Genomic DNA, 21,122 nt, shown 5'->3' on the forward strand with positions numbered 1-21,122 from the left:
CCAGGAAATGCTAGAGGCAAAAGAGTTGAATATTGATTACAAGAAAGAGTAAATAAAATAATGTACCATGGAATCTAAATTGAGTAGGGAGACAAGAGACCACGCAAGGGTTCTAAAACTGGAGGTGCCTTACCTGCCTAGGGTGGCTGGCTCAGGTGTAGGCTGGACACCATTTTGTGACTTCCGCTTCTGCATTCTTGTGAATGTAACCGGGACTTCTTCACATGCATTGGCCCTGGGCCTTTGGCTGAGTCAACCAGAAAACTAACTTCTTCCCATTCATATGTTTTTATCCTTGGGTCTCTGGCTGGGCAGAACCAGCAGACCCTGGACCCCATCAATCATCTTGTGCTTACTTAACCCACATATGCTCCCTTTACCAATCCCATCAAAAACATTGCTTCAGCTATCCCACCTTCCACTTTACTGATTACTCACCTACCAATCAGAATATTGTAAGCTAACTTCCTGATTCGACCCTTTAACTATGCCTGTGTGACTGCAGCTTTTCGGAGCACTGGTTTTCACTTTGTAAAATCCAAAGGCAGCTCCCTGGCTCGAGCTGCCTTTGCTCTCATAAATCTTACTTTCATTTTAAACTGAGTACTACTTGTCACCAAAGAGAAAATGGAGAAGTCAAGGGGTTTAGGGACCACAGTGAGGTTCAAAATGGTCACAGTGGTTGTAGTTGAAGATGGGATATTTCAATTACTGAATTGGAAAGAAAAGCAGGTTCTGGATATGACTTGGGGAGTAAGTGACTGAAGTAAGTGGATAAAAAGACCTTGGAGAAGATATGGAATTAGGGTTAGATTTCGGGGTGGCAGGATCCTGTTTTGTTTGTTTCCTTCTTTTTTTTTTTTCCTTTAATAACTAGAAAAAAAATTAGCTTATTGTATCCACTGTAATGTTAAAAATAATTAAAACTCACCAAAATTTGAATGTTAAGGTTTATTCCGAGCAGTTATTTCATATGCATATAAACAGAGCATTTTGATTCCAGAAAAAGCAAGTGGCTTGAAGAAGTTAGGTACTGTAGAGTTTCTAAAGAGGACATGAAAGGGGGGAGAAATACAGAATACCAACCATTGGCTAATCTTAACATGATTGACTGAAACTTGCCCTATCCCTTTTATAGAAATCAATAGATACCAGTTCACAAAATAGGTCTCTGCTCCTCCACTCATCTACATCTTTTGAGATTCAAATTTAGTAAGCCTGGCTTTGAACAGGAAACCCTGGTGGCCTAGTGGTTAAGTGCTTCAGTTGCTAACCAAAGGGTTGGCAGTTCAAATCCACCAGGTGCTCCTTAGAAACTCTATGGGGGCAGTTCTACTCTGTCCTGTAGGGTCACTACGAGTCAGGATCGACTTGATGGCACTGGGTTTGGTTTTTTGGTTTGGCTTTGAACAGGAAAGGAGAGAGAGGATTTGTAACTTCAGGTGAAAGAAAAGCTGAAGGCGGATTAATTTCGGTCAAGGATTTTTTTTAAGCAACTATTTGGTTTTGTGTATAAGACCCCTAAATCAAACTAAAATATCTGCTAGCAATTTCTCTCTGACAGTAATTACCCACCCATTCAAACCTAAAATTCTTAACTTTTCTCCATTATGTCAGAATTAAATTTTGCTTAACGTGACAAGTTAGCTGAGAGGTGAATGGGATTTACTAAGTTTAAACGATAAAGACATGCAAAACTTTTAACAAAAATTAAATGCATAACTAAGAGATCTGGTTTTGTAATTAGTTGTGTTTCTGATATTCAAAGGCACTCTCAGTAACCTCTCTTAGCTTCAAATGTTTAAGTACAAAGCAAAGGAGCTGCTAATAAGATATTAATAAATACACTAAATACATATTTGTATGTACACTAACTATATTGGAGCTTAAGGGAGGTGTGTTAAATGTGAAAATTATCTAGGCCCTGAATCCTGGATAAAGGGATACATGATATTATAAATTCCTAATTAATCACATTAATTTGAAAAAACAGCGATTTTAGAAAATATCTTTGATATTATATATAGAAACAGATCATTTTACTCATAACTGTAGACTCACAGAGTCAGAAAAATTAAAATGGAAAGGGATCTAGAGATTGTTCAATCTAGTGGTTCTCAGTGTGTCCCCCGACCAGCAGAATCAGTACCACCTGCACGGCTTGTTAAAACAACTTATCCTACCCCAGAGTTTCTGATTCAGTGGGTCTGGAGTGGGGCCTGAGGATTTGCATTTCTAACAAGTTCCCACCTTATTTCCCATTCCATGTATATCAGTTTTCTACTGCTGCTGTAACAAATTAATACTAATTTAGTGGCTTAAAACAAATTTATTATCTTACATTTCTGTAGGTCACAAACTCAACGTGCACCTCGCTAGATTGAAATCAATATTTCAGCTTTCCTTTCTGGAGGTTCTCAAGGAATCAGTTTCTTTGCCTTTTCCAGCTTCCAAAGGCCCACCCACATTCCTTGGCTCTTCCTCTATCTCCAAAGTCAGCATGTATGTATTTTAATACTAGAAATTTATTATTTAAAACTACATCTTGAAGTCAGTACAAACGAGTCCAGTCAACCACATCTGCCTGTTGTCCACACGCCTCAGTATTATACTGTCATTGGCACAGACTATGTCATAGAGCATCACAACTGGATCATGCAATATCCTCAGGCAACCAAAAATAACAAATTATAATAAATTATATTCATTACACTACTCTTACTAAATTAGGAAAGATTACTATTATTCCATTTAAGGAAATGATCTTAAAAAAAGTTTTAAACAAGAAGTTTTCTGCTTAAGCCTTGCTTCACAGGACAATTAGGACAGTTCATTCCCCATATATTGTTCTTAATCACAGTTTTTCTGCATTATTTTAATTGTTGTTGAATTTTCATTGACATGTTGCATAATTTTTATTCGTTTTTTAAAAAGGGATGATGAGGAATTAAAAAAATGCTCGCTGACTAGAGAACTACTCACCTAAAGGAGTTGAGTTTCGGTGGTGGGACTATCGGTGACTTCCTTCTCTTTTTCTGTATTTTCGAATCCTTCATTATTGAGCATCTATTATTTTCATAATAAAAAAACAACAAAGGAAAATAAACATGATTGTCACCCCAGTTATAAGACCTAAGGAGGTAGGGTAAGAGTTTTGAAGTCTTAGGCACACGAATGATGGAAGATTTTTTTTTTACAGTACTATCGTCCAAAGTGTACTGCAGAATCTTCCCTAGACAAATTACTTTGAATACATCTTTAAAAAGGAATGTAAACCACAGTTAGTTTTCAAAAAAATGTGACTGCACTCACTACCCTTTCTTTTCAGGTGGCTATGGCTTAAATCCTAAGACCTCCTCAAAGAAATTAACTTTTAACATTTCTCAGGCATTCCTGGAGCCACGGGACCCAAATACACCCACGGTCCCGCTCAGAAGCGCTCACACGCCAGGTCTGCCATGGGCCTTCGGCGGTGGGGATTTCGGACGAGAAGTGTACAGGCCGAGCAGGGCCCTGTCGAGAGCCCCAGCGGCGGGCGCCAGAAGTCGGGGTTCGGTGCGGCGCCGCAGCCCGCTCCGCCCGCGAGCTGAGCCCGGGCTGCTGAGGAGCCGCACTGGGGGCGGCGGCGTCGGGGCGGGGGCGGAAGCCGGGCGGCTGCTGCAGGGCCCGTGGGGGAGGAGCGGCGACGGCGGCGGCGGCGGCTGAAGCTGCAGTGGCGACCGACGCGAGGCGGTGGCAGAGGAGACCCACCCCTGTCCACATGGACAGTCGCAAAGGCCTACGCTGATGCATTCGCGCCTGGGCGGGGTGGGCGGACGGCATTAGAGGCGGCGGCTGCAGAAACACCGAGAGGCCTGCGGGAGCCTGACGGTCGCGGAGACCTCGCCGCCCCGGTGCGGCTAGTGCGGCCATTTTATTGCCCGGGGCGAGGGGGAGGCGTGTTTGCGTGCTCTCCTTCATCCTTCCTTCCTGGAGGTCCGTGGGTCGGCGAAGCTTCTCAGGCTGCTTAGGTTGGCAGTGGATGGGGAGTCGTGGGCCGAGAGGAACCGGGCCAGGGAAGCGCCGTCGCCGTCGTCGCCGCTCGCGTTCCCCCGGAGGGGCCTGAGGAGAAGCCTCTTTACCCGCCAGCCCGCGGACGAACCCGGGAGCGCCTGGGCTGCTTTTGTGTAGGCCGGTCTGGAAGTGGAGCGCCGCCCGCCTGACGGCCGAACCCGAGGCCAGCAATCCTGCGGCGGCTATCTTCCTTTGGCGCGGCCCCTCATCCCGGCGATCGTGGCGGCGGTCTGGGCCATGGATTAAGAAGGAGGCGGCGTGGGAGGAGGAAGATGGCGGCCGGCAAGAGCGGTGGCGGCGCTGGGGAGATTAGTTTTCTGGAAGGTACGTCTCTTTCTGCCCTTGCGGGGGTGGGGGGGTCGGGAACTACAGGGAAAACGTGGTCCCCGCGACCCCGGAAATTCAGTTATCCGCACTGGGTAGGTTTCAGGGGCGGTGGAGGTACGAAGATGGGGGGCTGCCGAAGCGATGGCGGGGAGGGGATGTGCTGCGAGCGCGGGGTTCGAGCCCGCTCGGGCCAGGGGCTTGGCTGAAAGCGGGGACGCGGAGAAGGCGACGGTGAGTCGGACCCGCGAGCCGGAATAGGTGGGCGTCCTTTGAGAGTGCGCGCAGAAGTCTGACATTTTCTGAGTTTTGGTGGTGGACTAAGGATAAGAACACAGTGCATTCAGGTCTTGTTTAGTGTTCACGGAAAGTTTCAAATTGCTAAAGTTGAGAGAAATGGGGGGCCCATCTAAGCAGGTAGTTTTCTGGATATGCTTTTATACCCTGTGGTATTTCTGTCTCGCGGAGCTTTGCTTAAAAATATTTTATAAATAATCAAAAAAGAATAAAGTTCATAATGTCAATTTGGGGGTAGTCACTACAGCTAATCGACTAAATTTGGGTGGTTCCATTTTTTACTCACTTGTGAAGGAGAGTTAAATATTTTCTGTAAGTGAACTAAGCCAGTCTTAAGAAAAGCTATGTTATTGTTGGGGGTGGTAGTAATGGATAACAACAATATTGGCTTTTTGCCCTTTGTATAAAGATTCCCGAAATATGGCTCAATTCATTGTAATTGTGGACCAAGAACTTTAATTTTCTTATTGGTTAATTTGATGATGGGCCTAGTGTTTACCACTAGTATTTGAGTATGTAGATATGATTTTTAGGAAAATGAGTCTGCTCTTTTGTTTAAGAGGATTAACTGCTTTTTGGATGATTTTGCCAAGATGATTTTTATATGCAGTGTATCATAAGCAATACTCTTTGAAAACTTTTAAAAATTACTGAGTTCAGAAAGTGCAACTTAACTATAGTAACAGGTTCTATAGGCTGTTGTGAGGGATGGGTATGCCTTGTTTACTGCTTTATTAACATCTAAAACACAGTGAGTACTCTTTGTTTAATAAATGAATAGAGACTAATAGAGGTAAAAAAAAAAATGTGCAGTTTTCTTAACTCTTTATACTTCAGTATGGCAGAGCAAGTTATGCAAGCCAACCTTTATCCAGAAGTGATGGGAGTTTTGTATGATTTCTAGTAAGAAGATACATATGTTTCTGAGTGTTTCTGGGTTCATTTCATATTACCTACTCGTTTCATATTACCTACACTCTAGTTTGGGCGAAATGGGTACCTGTTAAACGCTGAGAGTGGTGTAGCTTGTCTTATAGGTAGTGCTATATCATAATTATTTGCTTTAAAATTGGAAACTCGGAAGATGGCTTACTGATGCTTATTCAGTAATCAGATGACTGTTTTTTTCTGTTGTAAATTCTGGGCTCCTATAGGTTCCTGATTCTGCTTGAGTTCTCACTAGATGACCATAGGGAGGCTAGAAAGAGCATTAATAAAGTCAACAGATACAGGGCTGATATGAATTTCAGGAGCTGTGAATGTACAGTCTGTGAATATGAATTAAGGATTATGAGTACTTCAGTTTGATAAATTTGAGTTTCACCATATCTCTCCTAGTATTTTCTAAAGAAAGTGAATGGTAACTTGTTTTGAACATGAGCATAAAAGATAACGAGGGTTTTCGTTTCCTATATGAGATTTTTAAAGAGCCCTTGTGGCGCAGTGATTAAGAGCTCAGCTGTTAACCAAAAGGTCAGCAGTTTGAATCCAACAGCTGCTCCTTGGAAACCCTATGGGGCAGTTCTGCTTTGTCCTGTAAGGTCCTTATGAGTCAGAATCGACTCTGTGGCAGTGGGTTTTTTTTGTGTTCGTTTTGTGTACCAGACTTTCATATACTGTATTAAATCTTTTCTAAGTAAATGGGGTGGTATTTAGTACTACTTGTATGTTCTTATCTGTGTTTAACTTTCCATGATTCTTTTGGTTCTACATACTTTTAATAATAAAACATTTCACTGTGGTTACCATGTTTTTAAGTGTTCAAAACGTTTCTCCATAGCTGTTAAGATTTAATATTTAAACATTTACATATTATACTTCCTTTACTTTCCACTAGACTTTTTGAAAAACTGAAGTAGGTTTCCATTCAGACACTTACAGCAGACATACTCTGTTGGCTAGGCAGTGTACCAGGGTCAACATAGTGTATAAGATAATCAAAGCCCTTGCCTTCAAAGAACTTATATTTTAGCAGGAGGAAACAATTGAAAAATAACCACTTAGAACAAACTTACCCCAAATTTTTGCATAATTCCCTTCACTTTATTCAGATTTGCTCAGATTCGTCAACCTTTTTAAAATAAATGTCATGCTGCCACACACACACCCTTGTGTGCAAACAACAGTATTCTCTTTTACTGTTTTATTTTTCCTAATTGTTGTTAGTTGCCATCAAGTTGATTCCAACTCATGGTGACTCCACGTGTGCAGAGTACTTATATGATAAACTACTTTCTGCAAGTTTTTCAGTTCTACTAAAATACTAGTTTCATTAAAGCAATGACTTTGTTTTTTCATCACAGTATTCTTTGCATTTAGAACGTACTTAATGTTTATGAAATAAACAAGGTGATTACAGAGTATAATAAATTCTGTGGAGGAAATATTCAGAGCAATGAAATAATGAAAGAATGAGGGAGCTGTTTCACATAGTGTTAGAGTCAGGAAAGTCCTCCCTGAGGAGGTGACACTTGAGTTAAGATGACACCTTAACTGTGCACACTTCAGGGTATGACAGAGAGAGTATGTGTGAAGGTATAGTTTGTTCAACAAAAAGGTCACTGTAGTGGAAGTATAGCAAGCAAAGGGGAGAGAGTGGTACGAAAGTTAGAAAAGGCAGACGATCTATCATGCAGGACCAAGAAAATTTTTTATTTCATACTGAACAGTGGGAAGTCATTGAAGAGTTTGGGTTAAGAGGGTATCATGATACGATTTATCTTTTTTAAAGATCACCATTACTGCTGTGTGGAATTATTTAGAGAAGAGCAAGATTAAAAATGAGGAGATTGGGTTAGGAGGATACTGTAGTAGTCTAGAGAACAGTCCAGGACCCAGTAGACTTACGTTCAGTTACGCACAAGATTGCCAGGAGTCAGAAGCGACTGTTGGGGAATAGTGTCATTTACTGAGATGGGGTAGCCTGGTAAAGGGGAGAGAGGGAAATTAGCTCTACTTTGGTCGTTTTAGGTTTGAGATGTCTATTTGACATCTGTTCTCTGTAATATGCTTTATATCGTAACTGTTGTTGTTGTTAGGTGCTGTCAAATGAAACACTGCCCAGTCGTGTACCATCTTCTCAATTGCTATATCTGAGCCCATTGTCGCAACAACTGTGTCTGTCCATCTCCTTGAAGGTCATCCTCTTTTTTACTGACCATCTATTTTACCAAGCATGATGTCCCCTTCCAGGGATGGTCCCTCTTGATAACATGTCCCAAGTCTATGAGACGCTGTCTTGCCATTCTTGCTTCTAAGAAGCGTTCTGGCTGTATTTCTTCCTAGACAGATTTCCTTCTTCTGGCAGTCCATGGTATATTCAGTTTTCTCGGCCAACACCGTAATTCAAATGCATCACTACTACTACTGTCTTATTCATTGTCCAGGTTTTGCACGCATATGAGGTGATTGAAAATACCATGATTTGGGTCAGGCACTTAGTCCTCTAAGTGACATTTTTCCTTTTTTAACACTTTAAAAAGGCCTTTTGCAGCAGGATTGCTCAAGGCAATATGTGATTTGATTTCTTGACTGTTGCTTCCATGGGCATTGCTTGTGGATCCAAGTAAAACGAAATTCTTGACAGCTTCAGCCTTTCCTCCATTTATCATGATGTTGCTTATTGGTCCAGTTGTAAGGATTTTTGTGTTCTTTGTTTTGAGGTGTAATCCATACTGAAGGCGCCTGTAGTCTTTGATCTTTATCAGTAAGTGCTTCAAGTCCTTGTCAAGTTCTTTTTCCTCATAACTACCAGTTGAAATTTTAATTTAACTTCTAACTTCTCTAGGGAAGAGGAGACTTACTGGCTGCTATTGTACTAATCTTTATTTTGTTCCTGTGGTATCACACTAAAATTGCATGAGTTTAATTAGGCCACAGTTTATATAGATTTCCTCGTTTCCCCTCTTTCACTCATTTCTTTCTGTTCTGTTCACTTTTAAGGTTTTTTTTCATGCTTCTACTTGTGATAGATGGTTTTGGCAGGTTTCTCTTCTGACTTCGTTCATTCATTCAACCAATATTTATTGTGGAGGAGAGAGAGGGAAATTAGCTCTACTTTGGTCATTTTAGGTTTGAGATGTCTGCTTGACATCTGTTTTCTGTAGTGTGCTTTGTATCGTAACCATTGTTGTTAGGTCCTGTCAAACAAAACACCTACCCAGTCATGTACCATCTTCACAATTGCTATATCTGAGCACATTGTTGCAGCCACTGTGTCAGTCCATCTCCTTGAAGGTCATCCTCTTTTTCACTGACCCTCTACTTGACCCAGCATGATGTCCTCCTCCAGAGATGGTGCAAAACATCACCTGATGTTTTGTAAGCACTGGCCAAGTGAAGGAAACCCTGGTGGCATAGTGGTTAAGTGCTACAGCGACTAACGAAAAGGTAAGCAATTTGAATCCACCAGGCGCTCCTTGGAAACTCTACGGGACAGTTCTGCTCTGTCCTGTAGGGTCGCTGAGTTGAAATTGACTCGACGGGGGCGGGGTGGGGGGTTGGCTAAGTGGAAGGCACAGTGGTGAGAAAAAAACAAAAAACATGATTTCCTACTTCATGGAGTTTCCAGTCTCAAGAGAGTCCATAATCAAGTAATCACACTCATGAATGTAAAATAACAACTGTTGAGTATAACAGAGGGTATTATTTATGGTAATGAGCTGTTTGATTTAATCAGGGTGGTCACAGAAGGTTTGAGGGAAGAGTAGAAGGAGAGGAGTCATTGAGTCGTGCAAATGGTTAACACAGTCATCTCCCTAACTGAAAGATTGGAGATTGGTGTCCATCCAGACGCACCCTGAAAGAAATACCTGATGATCTAATTCCCAAAAAATCAGTCATTGAAAACCCTATGAACCACAGTTCTCTGGCACACAGGGGGTTGCCGTTAGTCGGAACTGACTCTTCAGCATTTAATTTTTTCATGAGAAGGGAAACTGGAGAGACAGATCTTTCCAGGCAGCAGAAATGAAAGGGAGGGACCATGGCATGTTTAACCAACTAAAAGGAGGACAGTATGGTGCCAGCAAGGAGAGTGGTACCTGGAGCCTGGTAGTGACATCAGTTTCTTTCAAAAAAAGGTCACTGGCTACTGCATTAGAAATCTTTAGAGAAGGGCAAAAGATTATCAGGGAGACCAGTTAGTAGTCTATTGCAGTATAGGGCAGAGGTGATGGTAGCTAGTTTGTTCTTGTAACCTTTCTTTTGATACTCTTCACCTTTTCTTCTCTGTGGAATTTCTAACTAAGTCTACTTCCTCTCTCATTTGTTTCTTCTTTTTCACCCTGCACTTGTTCATGTCTAGCTTCTTTTCCCTTTGCCTTTTGTGTTCTTCCAACTGGAATTTTTCATCTATGTTTTCTCCCATTTTTGTTTTTCTGAAATAACTTTTTTTCTGCCATCCTTTTCTAATATGCATATATTACTACCTTAGTTGTTTGTTTTCCTTTTCATTCTGGACCTTGTCCACCAGATTGAAAAGAACGATGCTAAATAATTGCGGCGTTCTCTGTACCAGCAAAAATGCTTCTGTCTCCAAATGAAAAGTCTTTTCCATTTTTTTATTTCACATGTAAACTCAGTGCAGAACTCAATCAATTTTCTACTTTGACTAACACAGTAATGCTTTACAATGTCTCTTCAGCTGAGGCACAGTTTCTCCAAAGGCCACTGACTGACATTTCATGGAGTACAGCAGGGTCTTTAGTTTTGGCCTGCTAAGGGGAATATGCCACAAAGTTCTCCATTTAGACCTGCTCCTTTTTCTTTTGATTGCAGTAATTTTGGAAACTACATCAGGGTGTTGTTTCTTATTTACTCCTTAATTAAATGTTCATTTCCTGGTTTCATCCCAGTTGAATCAATAAATTGTGGTCTCTTCTCATCATTTGATTTCATGTGTTCACATAGAAATGTGGAGTAGAACCTCACTTGGAATGGAAGGAATTTTCTTTAAAAATAGGTTGAGAGCATGAACTCAGAAGCCACAATGTCTGGGTTCATAACCTAGCTCTATCAATTACTTAACTTGCTGTGTGATCTTGGACAAATTATTTAACTTCTTTGTGTTTTCTCATCTGTAAAACAAGGATAATTGTTACCTCATAGGGTCACCATCAGGATTAAATGAGAATATATGTTAATGTTTATAACAATTCCAGACATATAATAAGCATTATGTGTTCGTTTATTACTATTATTGCATATTATTAGCAGTTGAAGAAGTGGAAAAGAACTTCGTTTTCTTGCTTTCCTTCCCTTTCATGTTGCTGTCTCTTTTATTTGAATTCTAGTTTTTTGTTCATTGTCCTTTCACTCACTGTATTTCTTTTTGTAGGCATCAGCTTATTCTTGATATTCTCAGTTAACTAGAATAGTGAGAGAGGAAAGGGAGAATGATATTATGTACTCTGTATAATCTAGACTGCCATACATTGATCCTATTTCTGTAACAAATGTATATTGGATATTTGAGGAAATCAAGAAGTATATGTGTTATATGACCCAGAGCAAGTTAGTAGTGAAATTAAACCTGATTTTTAGTCCCAGCCTTCTTCCTTCCTTCCTGTTTGGTATTCTTATCGCTCTTCTTCCCCTATTCTCTTTCTTAACCCTTGCTGCCAGATTCCAGGGTGGGGAAAATAGACCCAACCTTTCATCTGGAAGAGTGACAAAGAATTTACAGCCATCTTCAATATACCAGAGGTAGCGAGAACCAAAATTGTGGTATTTTTTTCCCACTCTCGCCACAAAGTTAGTTTCTTAACTTTGAAAATGTTAGTTCTTACATATTGGATTCAAAAGTTTTTAAAAATTCTGTACAGTCTAGAGAACTAAAGAGGGACAGAACAAAATAGGCAATACAATTTGTAATTTGTTTCAGCAGACTATATAACAATGTAAAAAAATAAGCAGTCATAAATTTAACTTTTTTTCGATAAGGGACTGATTCAGAAATTTATGAAAACCATAAAACGTAAGTAGGAAGAGAAGAGGAAGAGTATTAGAAACTTTTCATTCCATTCCTTTTTTCCTTCAGTGATGTCTGTGTTATGCTGCCATTGTTGTTATAATTGTTCGCATTTGCATACCTCAGCTCTTAGAAAACATGGTCACAATACTTAATATTGTTAAAAAATTAAATTAATACTGTTTTCATACACAACAGTTAATCCACAGCCTTAAAGACAGATTGTTTACTGGTTGGGATTGCAACGCTCTTATGTTGTACACTTAAGCCACATTACTTGGAGTGATTCAAGGATTGACGATTCACTCTTGTGAACTGCGTATCGTGGTTGCTGGCATCAGCCATGGGGTGAAAACAGTGACAGTGACTATGGAAGGTAGATAATCTGTACCTGTCCATTTGACACTAAAAACAGCGTTCCTTTCAGCCCTTGTTTTTGGGTGCCTTATGGATTTTGTAAAGACATCTGGTGACACAATGGTTAAGTGTTTGACTGCTAACTGAAAGTTTGGTGGTTCGTTCTGGAGAAAGATCTGAAGATTGATTCCATAAGATTACAGCTTAGAAAACCTGCGGGGACAGTTCTCTGTCACATGGGATTGCCCTGAGTCAAAAGTCACTTGACAGAACCTAACAACAACATGAACCTTTTGCACTCATTGCTGAAAATCGGCACCTCTTGTGTCCTGAGGGTGTAAGACTGTCAGTGCTGTAATTGAGATAACCAAACCAAAACCAAACCCATTGCCATTGAGTCACTTCTGACTCATAGCGACCTATAGGACAGGGTAGAACTGCCCCATAGGTTTCCAGGGAGCAGCTGGTGGATTCAAACTGCTGACCTTTTGATTAGCAGCTGTAGCTCTTATCAACTATGCCACCAGGGTTTCCGTAATTGAGATAGTCCCAGGCAAAATAGGACATATGGTTATCCTGCCCTGCCTGAAGTTAAAAACAGTAGCTACCTTCGAGGCCATGCGTAACTTGGGTGGGGTAGTAAGACAATTGTTTGTTTTGTTTCAAATATATTTAATGCTTGTTTTTGAGGATAAATTTTTCTCCCACTCAAATTAACTGCGTTACAGTCTTTGAAATAAAGCAGGGAAAAAAAAAAGGAACAGTGTTGGTGACCAGTTATATACAGAATAAATTTACTTTTTCACCTTTTTGCAAAGACATTTTTCAGGACAGTGGCAAGCTAGAAATTCCCATAGTTTCCAAGATTTATTTGTAGACTATGCAGTAACCATGTTATCTTTCCCATATTAAAAGTGCAAACTTTCTGCCTCCATTACCTCGTATGTCTGAATCTGCCATTAAATTCTGAAAGTGTGGTCAAGGTAGCAGTTTTTCTTTAAACCTCTGCTGACCTCTGCCACCTTAGAAATCAACACTTTCTTTGCCTCCATAATGCCCCCTCACAACCTGCAACAGTTTGGACAATATGGGCTTCCTAATGTTTTGGCGTTTAATCTTTTTTCTTAAGTTGGTTTCCATTCTTTATTATTATCACAACAAATATTACTGAAGAATGATTTAGTTTTGTCACAGTAGCAATTAGGTCAGAGAATCTGCTTTATCAGCATTTCCTTTACAAGTTTGGATATCAACTCTTTGAGTCTCCTTTGCCTTCACTGTGTACAGGCTTCACTTTTTTCTCAAGTTTATCTTCTTTTAGTTTATTATGAAACTCCTTTTTGGATTGTGCACTAGCACTTCCAGAGTTAGTGTTTCTAAAATTTCATTGATCCATCTCGCCGAATACCACATCTTCCACTGCCACCATGATGACCCTCTAGTCCTCCACTCCTTGGAGCAGAAGGAACATTTGGAACTACTTGTCTCTGGCAGTCATTTCTGAGTTGTTCATTTTCTAGCCTGGAACTTTGTGTGCTTCAGCTTGGGTTGACTGTGTTTTTAGAGATCATGTATGTATCTGAGTAAAGGGGGAACCAACTGTACCATTTTGGGATGAAGTACCATTGTTTGATGTTTCTGTTCCATAGAAGGTCAAGGAGCTTGAAGCAAGACCGACAGCACCAAACTGCTGCCTGAGTGATGGACTTGGACTGAACTGACTATATGCCAGCATCATGCCAAAAGGTCCATAGAAACCCACTGAATGAAATGAAGAAGTAGATAAGCCTAAAGAAGACTGAACAATAGCTGAGTCCTGAGGCAAAGAATATTACAGTTTTGATGGTTCACGGAGTTCTTTGTCAGTTCTACAGATACAACGTATTCAAAGATTTCATCTTGAGGTAGTATTGGATGATCTCTTGGCCTGTCTTCTGTACCAAAGGATCCCAGATTGTGTAGATCAGGAATTCAGGCAAGGCTCAGCTGGAGATTTTTCTGATTTGCATTGCATCTGTGGGGTATTCAGTGGTGGTTTGGCTGGTCTGGCGGTTTCAGGATGGCTTTGTTCAGGTGTCGGACCCTGGGCAAGTACGGAAAGCTTGCCCCTATTCCCTCTCTTGGAAACCCTGGTGGTGTAGTGGTTAAGTGCTACGGCTGCTAACCAAAGGGTCGGCAGTTCGAATCTGCCAGGCGCTCCTTGGAAACTCTATGGGGCAGTTCTGCTCTGTCCTATAGGGTCGCTATGAGGGAATCAACTTGACGGCACTGGGTTTGGTTTTTGATTTTTTATTTCTTTATAGGCACAAGGCCTTTTCACTTGGTCTCTTCAAGGAGGATATTCAGACTTTCATGTTAACTCAGGACTCCAAAGACCACCTTTGGAGATTCTTGACAGGTCCTTAAGAAAGACTGGGGCTATAGTCCTGTCCGTAAAAAAAAAAAAAAACCTGTTGCTGTCAAGTAGATTCCAACTCATAGCAACTTTATAGGACCGAGTAGAACGGCCCCATAGTTTCCAAGGAGCACCTGGTGGATTCAAACTGCTGACCTTTTTGTTAGCACCCGTAGCTGTTAACCCACTACACCACCAGGGTTTCCATAGTCCTACAGAGCCACCCAAAACTGTTTCACTGGGAGACTTCCTTTTTCATTAAACTTCCCTTTACATTTCGTGCTACTGATTTTATATGTCTAACTTCCAGAAGTTAATTTTTCTTTCAGTGGTCCTTTTTAAAAATTTACCCGGTTCTTTCATGGTTATAAAAATCTTAACAATGATAATTTTAAAAATGTGTCATGAAATATTTCACACATACATGAAGTATAAAGCATAATGAAGCAGACACTCCTGTTCTCCTTCCTAGGCTAAAGAATATTACCAATACAGTTCAATCTGGGGTTAACCTTACCTTCCCTTTTTGTATTTCCCTACCTCTCCTCCAGAGGTAACCACCATCCTTAATTTGTTAGTTATCATTTCCATGCATTTTTTAAATACTTTAGTCTTTGAGTATCTATCTCTGAACAATATTTATCTATTATATATTTTTGTTTAGCATGTTTTAAAATATTTTATAAATAACATGCAGTCTTCTGCAACTCGCATTTTAAAAATTCTTACAGCATTGTTTGAGAGATTCAACGATGTTAATAAAAATAACTTTGGTTTTTCGTTTTCATTGTCATTAAGGGTTATATTGTATGACCAGACTACAGCTTATGCAGTCTATTCACACTATATATATATATATATATATGTGGAAATTTGGGTTGTATCCAGATTTTCACTATTACATGCATTGCTACCATGAACATTTTTATTATGTCTCATATTGCTACTCTGAGCATATTTATTACATTTTCTTGTGCGTGTGTGTGTGTGTTTCTCCAGGGCAGGGATGTGCAAACTTTTTCTGTAAAGTTCTAGATAGTAAATATTTTATGCTTTGTGGTCCATACAGTTTCTGTTGCAGTTATTCAATGCTGCCATTTTAGTGAGAAGGCAATAATAACACATAAGTAGATGAGTGTGGTTGTGTTATAATAATGTTTATGAACACTGAAATTTGAATTTCATGTAATTCTCATGTGTTACAAAATAGTATTCTTCCTTTGATTTTTTTCCCAACAATTTAGAGTATCCCATAACAATGGAATTATTGGGTCATAGGGCATGTACAGCTTCCCCTTTACTGGTATTGTCAAATTGATCTCCAAAGTGGTTTTATTATCAGTTTTAAATTTTCCTGTTTCTTCACGTCATTGCCCGCTTCATATTGTCTGATATTTTAGTTTTTGTGTGGCTTGCTTTTGTGTGATTTAAGAAATCCTTTTCTACCCCAGGGCTATAAAAACATTTACCAATATTTTCTTCTGAAAGTTAAAAGGTTTTCCTCTTTAAAAAAAAAGTTTTTAATCCAAATATAATTCATTTTTGGCAGTGACTTTTGTCCAGCATCATTTGTAGAATAGTCTATTTTATCACTTTCAGTACTACCTCTATCATATATCACATGTACATGTACCCGTAGTCCTGTTTGTGGACTCTAGTATGGGCCGTTGATCTGTTTTTCTATCCTTGAGTCAGTATCTAGTTACTATAACTTATAGTAACTCTTAATATCTAGTAAAACATCTTCCCTCAATCCTTCTTCCCCATACAAACACCTTATTTTTCTTCATAATTGTCTTGGGGATTCTTGGCCGTTTGGGTTTCCAGTAAATTTTAGACTCAGCTTGTCAAATTCCTTCAACCTTTTGACATTTCTATTGAAGTTGCATTGAAACTTGACATCTTTAGGCATTTGATCGAGTCTTCCTATTTGTCCATTTTATTTAGGTCTTTAACATCTTGCGGTAAAGATTTTACTTTTCTCCAGAAAGTTTTTGTACATTTTGTACTAAATTTATTTGTAGGTATTTTGTAAATATTTGTTGCATTGTAAATGTCTGTTTTTAAAATTAGATTTTGTAGGGTTTTTTTCTGTGTATAGAAATGTAATTAATTTTCGTGTGTTGATCTCATATCTAATAACTTTACTAAACCATATTTAAATATTTTGCAGAATCACTTGGGTTTTCCTATTATATATTTATTATTTCTTATATTGCCTTATTTGCAGATGATATTTTGTTTTTCTTTTTCAATTCTTACAAATGTTCTTTTTTTTCTTACTGTATTGGCTTGAAGTTCTACCAAGTCAGTGATTTTTAAAAGAATGCTTCTAATGTCTTACTATTTAGATATGGTGTTGTTGTAGTTTTTTGATAGATACCTTTATGGCTTAAGAAAATTCTATCGAGAAGGTATTACTTTTCTCTTTAATCAGTTAAACGGTGAATTGTATTTTTAGATGTTCTATTAACCAGCTTTGTATTCTTGGGGTTAAATCAGTCTTAGCCATGATTTTTGTCTTTTTTTGTAGATTACTGGATGGAGTTTGCAGTATTTTGTTTTCAGTTTTTGCGTCAATGTTCATAAGTGAGATTTGCCTCCTGTTTTTGTTGTTATTGTTGAACTGTCCTTGCCTCTTTCTGATGTCGAGGTTTTCTTTGCCCTGGAAAAGATTATATAATATTGTAATTGGACTAAACTTAAATGTTTGGTAGAACTCCTCTTTAAGACAATTTCTTTCTGATGTTCTCTTTGTAGGAATTTTTTTCATTTGCTTATTTCATGCTTATGGTATTTTTTGGGATTTCTATTTTCTCTTGAGAGAGATCTGTTAATTCATGCATTCCTAGGAATAGACAGATTTAACGTAAAATTGTTCATAGTATTTAATCTCTGATGCATTTGCAATTATATCTTTTTTTCTATTTTTAAATTGTGTTTTTCTTTCCCATCACTAAACTCAGAGAATTTTATCAATTTAATTAGGTTTTTCAAAAAATAATTTTGACCTTATTGGTCCTCTGTATTATAACTTTGTTATTTTGCCTAATTAATTTTTACCTGTTTCTTTAGTTTTTAATGTCAAAGCAGGGGACTGGAAGTCAGCTATGCAGGCTGGGGAGCAGAATTCTAGTCTGTGTTAATTAAGAAATCATATGATCGCGTTTGTTAAAATTGTATGTACAGAACCCCAGTTCCTTAGTGCGTAAATATTATATAACCTGTCTTTTGACTGCTGAGTGATTAGTTGATCGATACTAATTGCTGGATAAGAAGTCTTTATTAAGTTAGTACTTGTTGTAGCTTATGGTTAAACACTTGGCTGCTAACCTAAAAGTCCTCGGTTTGAACCCACCGGTGGCTCTGTGAGAGAAAAGACCTGGTGGTCTGCTCCTGTAAAGTTTACAGCCTAGGAAACCCTATGGGGCAGTTCTACTCTGTCCTATAGGGTTATTATCACCTTACCCTGCTCTCTTTTTTTTTTAAATATGGGTTCATTTTACATTAGATTTTTTTTTTAAATAATTTTAAAATTGTAGAGAAGTTGTAAAGATAGTACAGAAAATTTTTGACTACCCTTCACCCAGCTTCCCCTTGTTATCTTCGTATGTAACCATTGTATGTTTGTCAAAACTGGAAATCAGTATCAAGAATAATGCTATGTGTACCATCTTATGTAACCATTGTATGTTAGTCAAAACTGGAAATTAACATTAGTATAATACCGTTACCTAAACTGTAGGTATTATTTGGATTTCACCAGTTATTCCACTAATGGCCTTTCTTCTTTTACAGAGTCCAATCCAGGATACCACATAGTATTTGGTTGTCATGTTTCCTTAGTCTCCTTTGATCTCTGACAATTTCCTAATCTTTGTTTTTCATAAGCTTGACAGTTTTAAAGAGTACTAGTCATGTATTTGTGGAATGTCCCTCAATCTGGGTTTGTCTGATGTTTTCGCATGATTAGAATGGCATTATAGGTTTTTGGGAAGAAGACCACAGGGTTGAAGTGCCATTTTTATCATATCATATGAATAAAATTTATCACTGTTGATATTAACCTTGACCTCCTTATCGAGGCAGTATTGTCAGGTTTCTCTACTAAAAGCTTTTTTTTTTTTTTCCTTCCTCTATACTCTGTCCTCAGGAAGTGAGTTAACAAGCTCAGCCTAGACCCAGGGGAAAAATATTTAAGCTTCATCTCTTGCAGGAGAGAGTATGTACTGTATTTTTACACAAATAATATGTGCCTTCTATGTTTGTTTGCCAACCATGCCTCACCCTGTCAGTTATTTTCATAAGCACCACTATGCCAGTTATTTTTATATGTTGCACAGTGCACTTAAGAAAATACCTCATGGGAAGAGGGCGTCCTTGGCAAACAAACATAAAAGGTGTGCGTTATTTGCATAAAAACATGGTACACACATTATTTGGAATTTTCTGTAAGGAAGATATGTGTCTTCTCATTTAATTATCTATTCAATGATACGTTTTTGTCAGTATGGACTCATGATATGGTTCAAAGCAGACCTGGTGGCACAATGATTAAGCCCTTGGCTACTAACCTAAAAGTTGGTGGTCCGAACCTATCTGGTGGCTCTGTGGGAGAAAGACCTGGCGATCTGATTTCGTAAGGGTTCCAGCCAAGAAAACTCTGGGGGGCAGCTCTACACGGGGTCACTGTGAATTGAAAATCTATTCAACAGGACTTAACAATAAAAATCCAATGCTATTTTTATTTATTTTTACTAAAATTGTTTGGCTATTGAGAATTTCTTCAGGTTGCCTCCTGTAATCTTTTGACATGCCTGTCTTTGTTTATTAAAGCACCTCTTTGCTTCCTGACACTACAAGATGTTCCGGGCTCATCTTGTATTTTCACTGCCTCAGCCCAGGTATCAGCCATTTCTTTTATGAGCCCTGACCACTTGTGTTGGAGAATGGTATTTAGAACCAAGTCCTAGTTGTAGTTGTCGCTTCTTGCCACTGTGGATTCACTGCTTTTAATCCTACTCAGAGAACAGAGCCCTAGGTCTGTATACTAACTCATGTATATACATTTATCTGTATTGATTTCTGATCTATCACAGTATATGTGTTAAAATAAACATGAGCTCATACTGATAACTCTAATCTAGAACCACAGGCATCATTTTAGCTTCCCCTCTTGTTTATTTGTAACTTCTTTCTCTGACAGTGAGAAACCTCACTTTTGTTATCCACTGTTTATTTACTTGTTTGTTCAACCTAGTGTCCCTGGGTGTTGTAAACAGTTAATGCACTTGGCTGCTAACCAAAAGGTTGGTGGTTCAAGTCCACCCAGTGGCACCTGAGAAGAAAGATCTGGTAATCAACTCCTGAAAAATCAGCCATTGAAAACCACGTGAAGCACGGTTCGACTCCTACACCAGCGGGCTTGGAAGTGACTTCATGGCAGCTGGCTTTGATTTTAGCGTATATGTAAAGTTTCAGATTTGCGCGTGATGGCTCATTTCCCACTGTTTCATGACATTTATTTACTACTTTATTGTAAAATTCTTCAAAATTCTTTCTCAGTGAGAGGCTTTTTTTTTTTTAAAGCTTGCATTGAAGTTTTATTTTTCTGTAGTGATTTATGTTTATTTCAGGGCTCTTTAATTATGAGCTTTTCTGGTCCACATAGATTGTGAAAATGCTGGCCTGTACTTGTGGGCTAGGAATCTCTGGATGGTGGAAACGATTAAGCACTTGACTACTAACTGAAAAGTTGGCTGTTTGAACCCACCTAGAACCACCTCGGGAAAAAGTCGTGGAGATCTGCGTCCTAAGGCCACAGTCTTGAAAACCCTGTGGAGTTCGGCTCTGCTCCACAATACATAGGACCATGAGTTGGAATTGACTCCATGGCAACTGGTTTGGCTCTTATTTTTGTTTGTTTGTTTAAGTGTAGGCTTATGGTTAGGAGTTCCCTAACCGTGGGGTAGAGTCTTTTTCTTCTTTTCAGTTCAACCCAAAACTCAAAGCCCAAGGACACATCACAGTTAGCCCTACTATCTCTTTCTTCAGTGAGTTTCTTTTTTTCCTAGCCCATCTGATAGGAGTGTTGCCCGTTAGGTCTTCTGGTCTTTACTGTGACCTTTTCTTGCTGGAGCGCTAAACTTGGTCTTGTTAAAACCCAGACTTTAGGCCATCAGGTTTTTGTCATATGGCTCCAAGACGCATACTACGTTCAAAACTTCATTATCTGTGTGGATTCCAACTTTCTAATTGTTTATGGCTTCATAGGATTTCAACCATGCACTTATAAAAACTTTTAAACTCATAAGAGTGTATTTGGTGTTCTGATCTGGAGAGTTTTTCTGAACGAGTATGCCGTATTGGCAACACAGAAAGTCTTGTTTTGCTTTTCTTCTGTCAAAAGGCAGAGATGGCTGGCTGAGGTAAGGGAAAGGATATCTCATGAATAAAGCAAGCAAGCTATCAGGTACTAATTTCTACAACCAACAGTCAGGTTGAGATTTACAACTGATTTTATATATTTCACATGTATTTGTGTACCTTCCTCCTCCAATTTTTATTTTATCATACTAATTTGAACTTCTTTTTATAGTAAACACAGTGACTGTAAAGGAACAAGAACAGATTTTAGTGTGCTCTTTTTCTTTTTGGAGGAAATAAGATGCTCACAAGAAATTGTCAAAGGCAAGCAAACTGGAAGAAAAGTGCTAGAATAAGAAA

General features: G+C 39.0%; 2 protein-coding genes and 1 pseudogene across 9 annotated transcripts in view; 1 reads left to right on the forward strand and 2 right to left on the reverse strand.

Moving 5' to 3' along the window:
• Positions 1-3,970, reverse strand: part of LOC126082832 (translation initiation factor IF-2-like) — a 69,175-nt gene extending 65,205 nt beyond the window's left edge. For 2 of the 3 annotated variants that reach the window (XR_007518665.1, XR_007518664.1), the window contains exons 1-2: positions 3,445-3,970; positions 2,983-3,066 (exon numbers count right to left, since the gene is read on the reverse strand). Coding sequence is in view for 1 of the 3 variants with exons in the window: in XM_049895876.1 (XP_049751833.1) it covers positions 2,983-3,066; positions 3,445-3,960 (600 nt within the window). In the remaining 2 variants the exon portion in view is untranslated. Of the gene's footprint in view, positions 1-2,048; positions 3,067-3,444 lie in introns of those variants that run through there. The other variant, XM_049895876.1, reaches the window with a different exon arrangement.
• The window catches only part of SENP6 (SUMO specific peptidase 6), a 118,576-nt gene continuing 101,125 nt past the window's right edge, over positions 3,672-21,122 (forward strand). For all 6 annotated transcript variants that reach the window (XM_049895811.1, XM_049895834.1, XM_049895818.1 and 3 more), the window contains exon 1: positions 3,672-4,377. In XM_049895811.1, the coding sequence (XP_049751768.1) occupies positions 4,326-4,377 (52 nt within the window). In that variant the 5' untranslated portion in view covers positions 3,672-4,325. The remainder of the gene's footprint in view (positions 4,378-21,122) is intronic.
• Positions 13,063-13,972, reverse strand: LOC126057319 (protein LSM14 homolog A-like; annotated as a pseudogene).

Source organism: Elephas maximus, chromosome 1 (genome assembly GCF_024166365.1).
Source record: "Elephas maximus indicus isolate mEleMax1 chromosome 1, mEleMax1 primary haplotype, whole genome shotgun sequence".
Classification (NCBI taxonomy): domain Eukaryota; kingdom Metazoa; phylum Chordata; class Mammalia; order Proboscidea; family Elephantidae; genus Elephas; species Elephas maximus.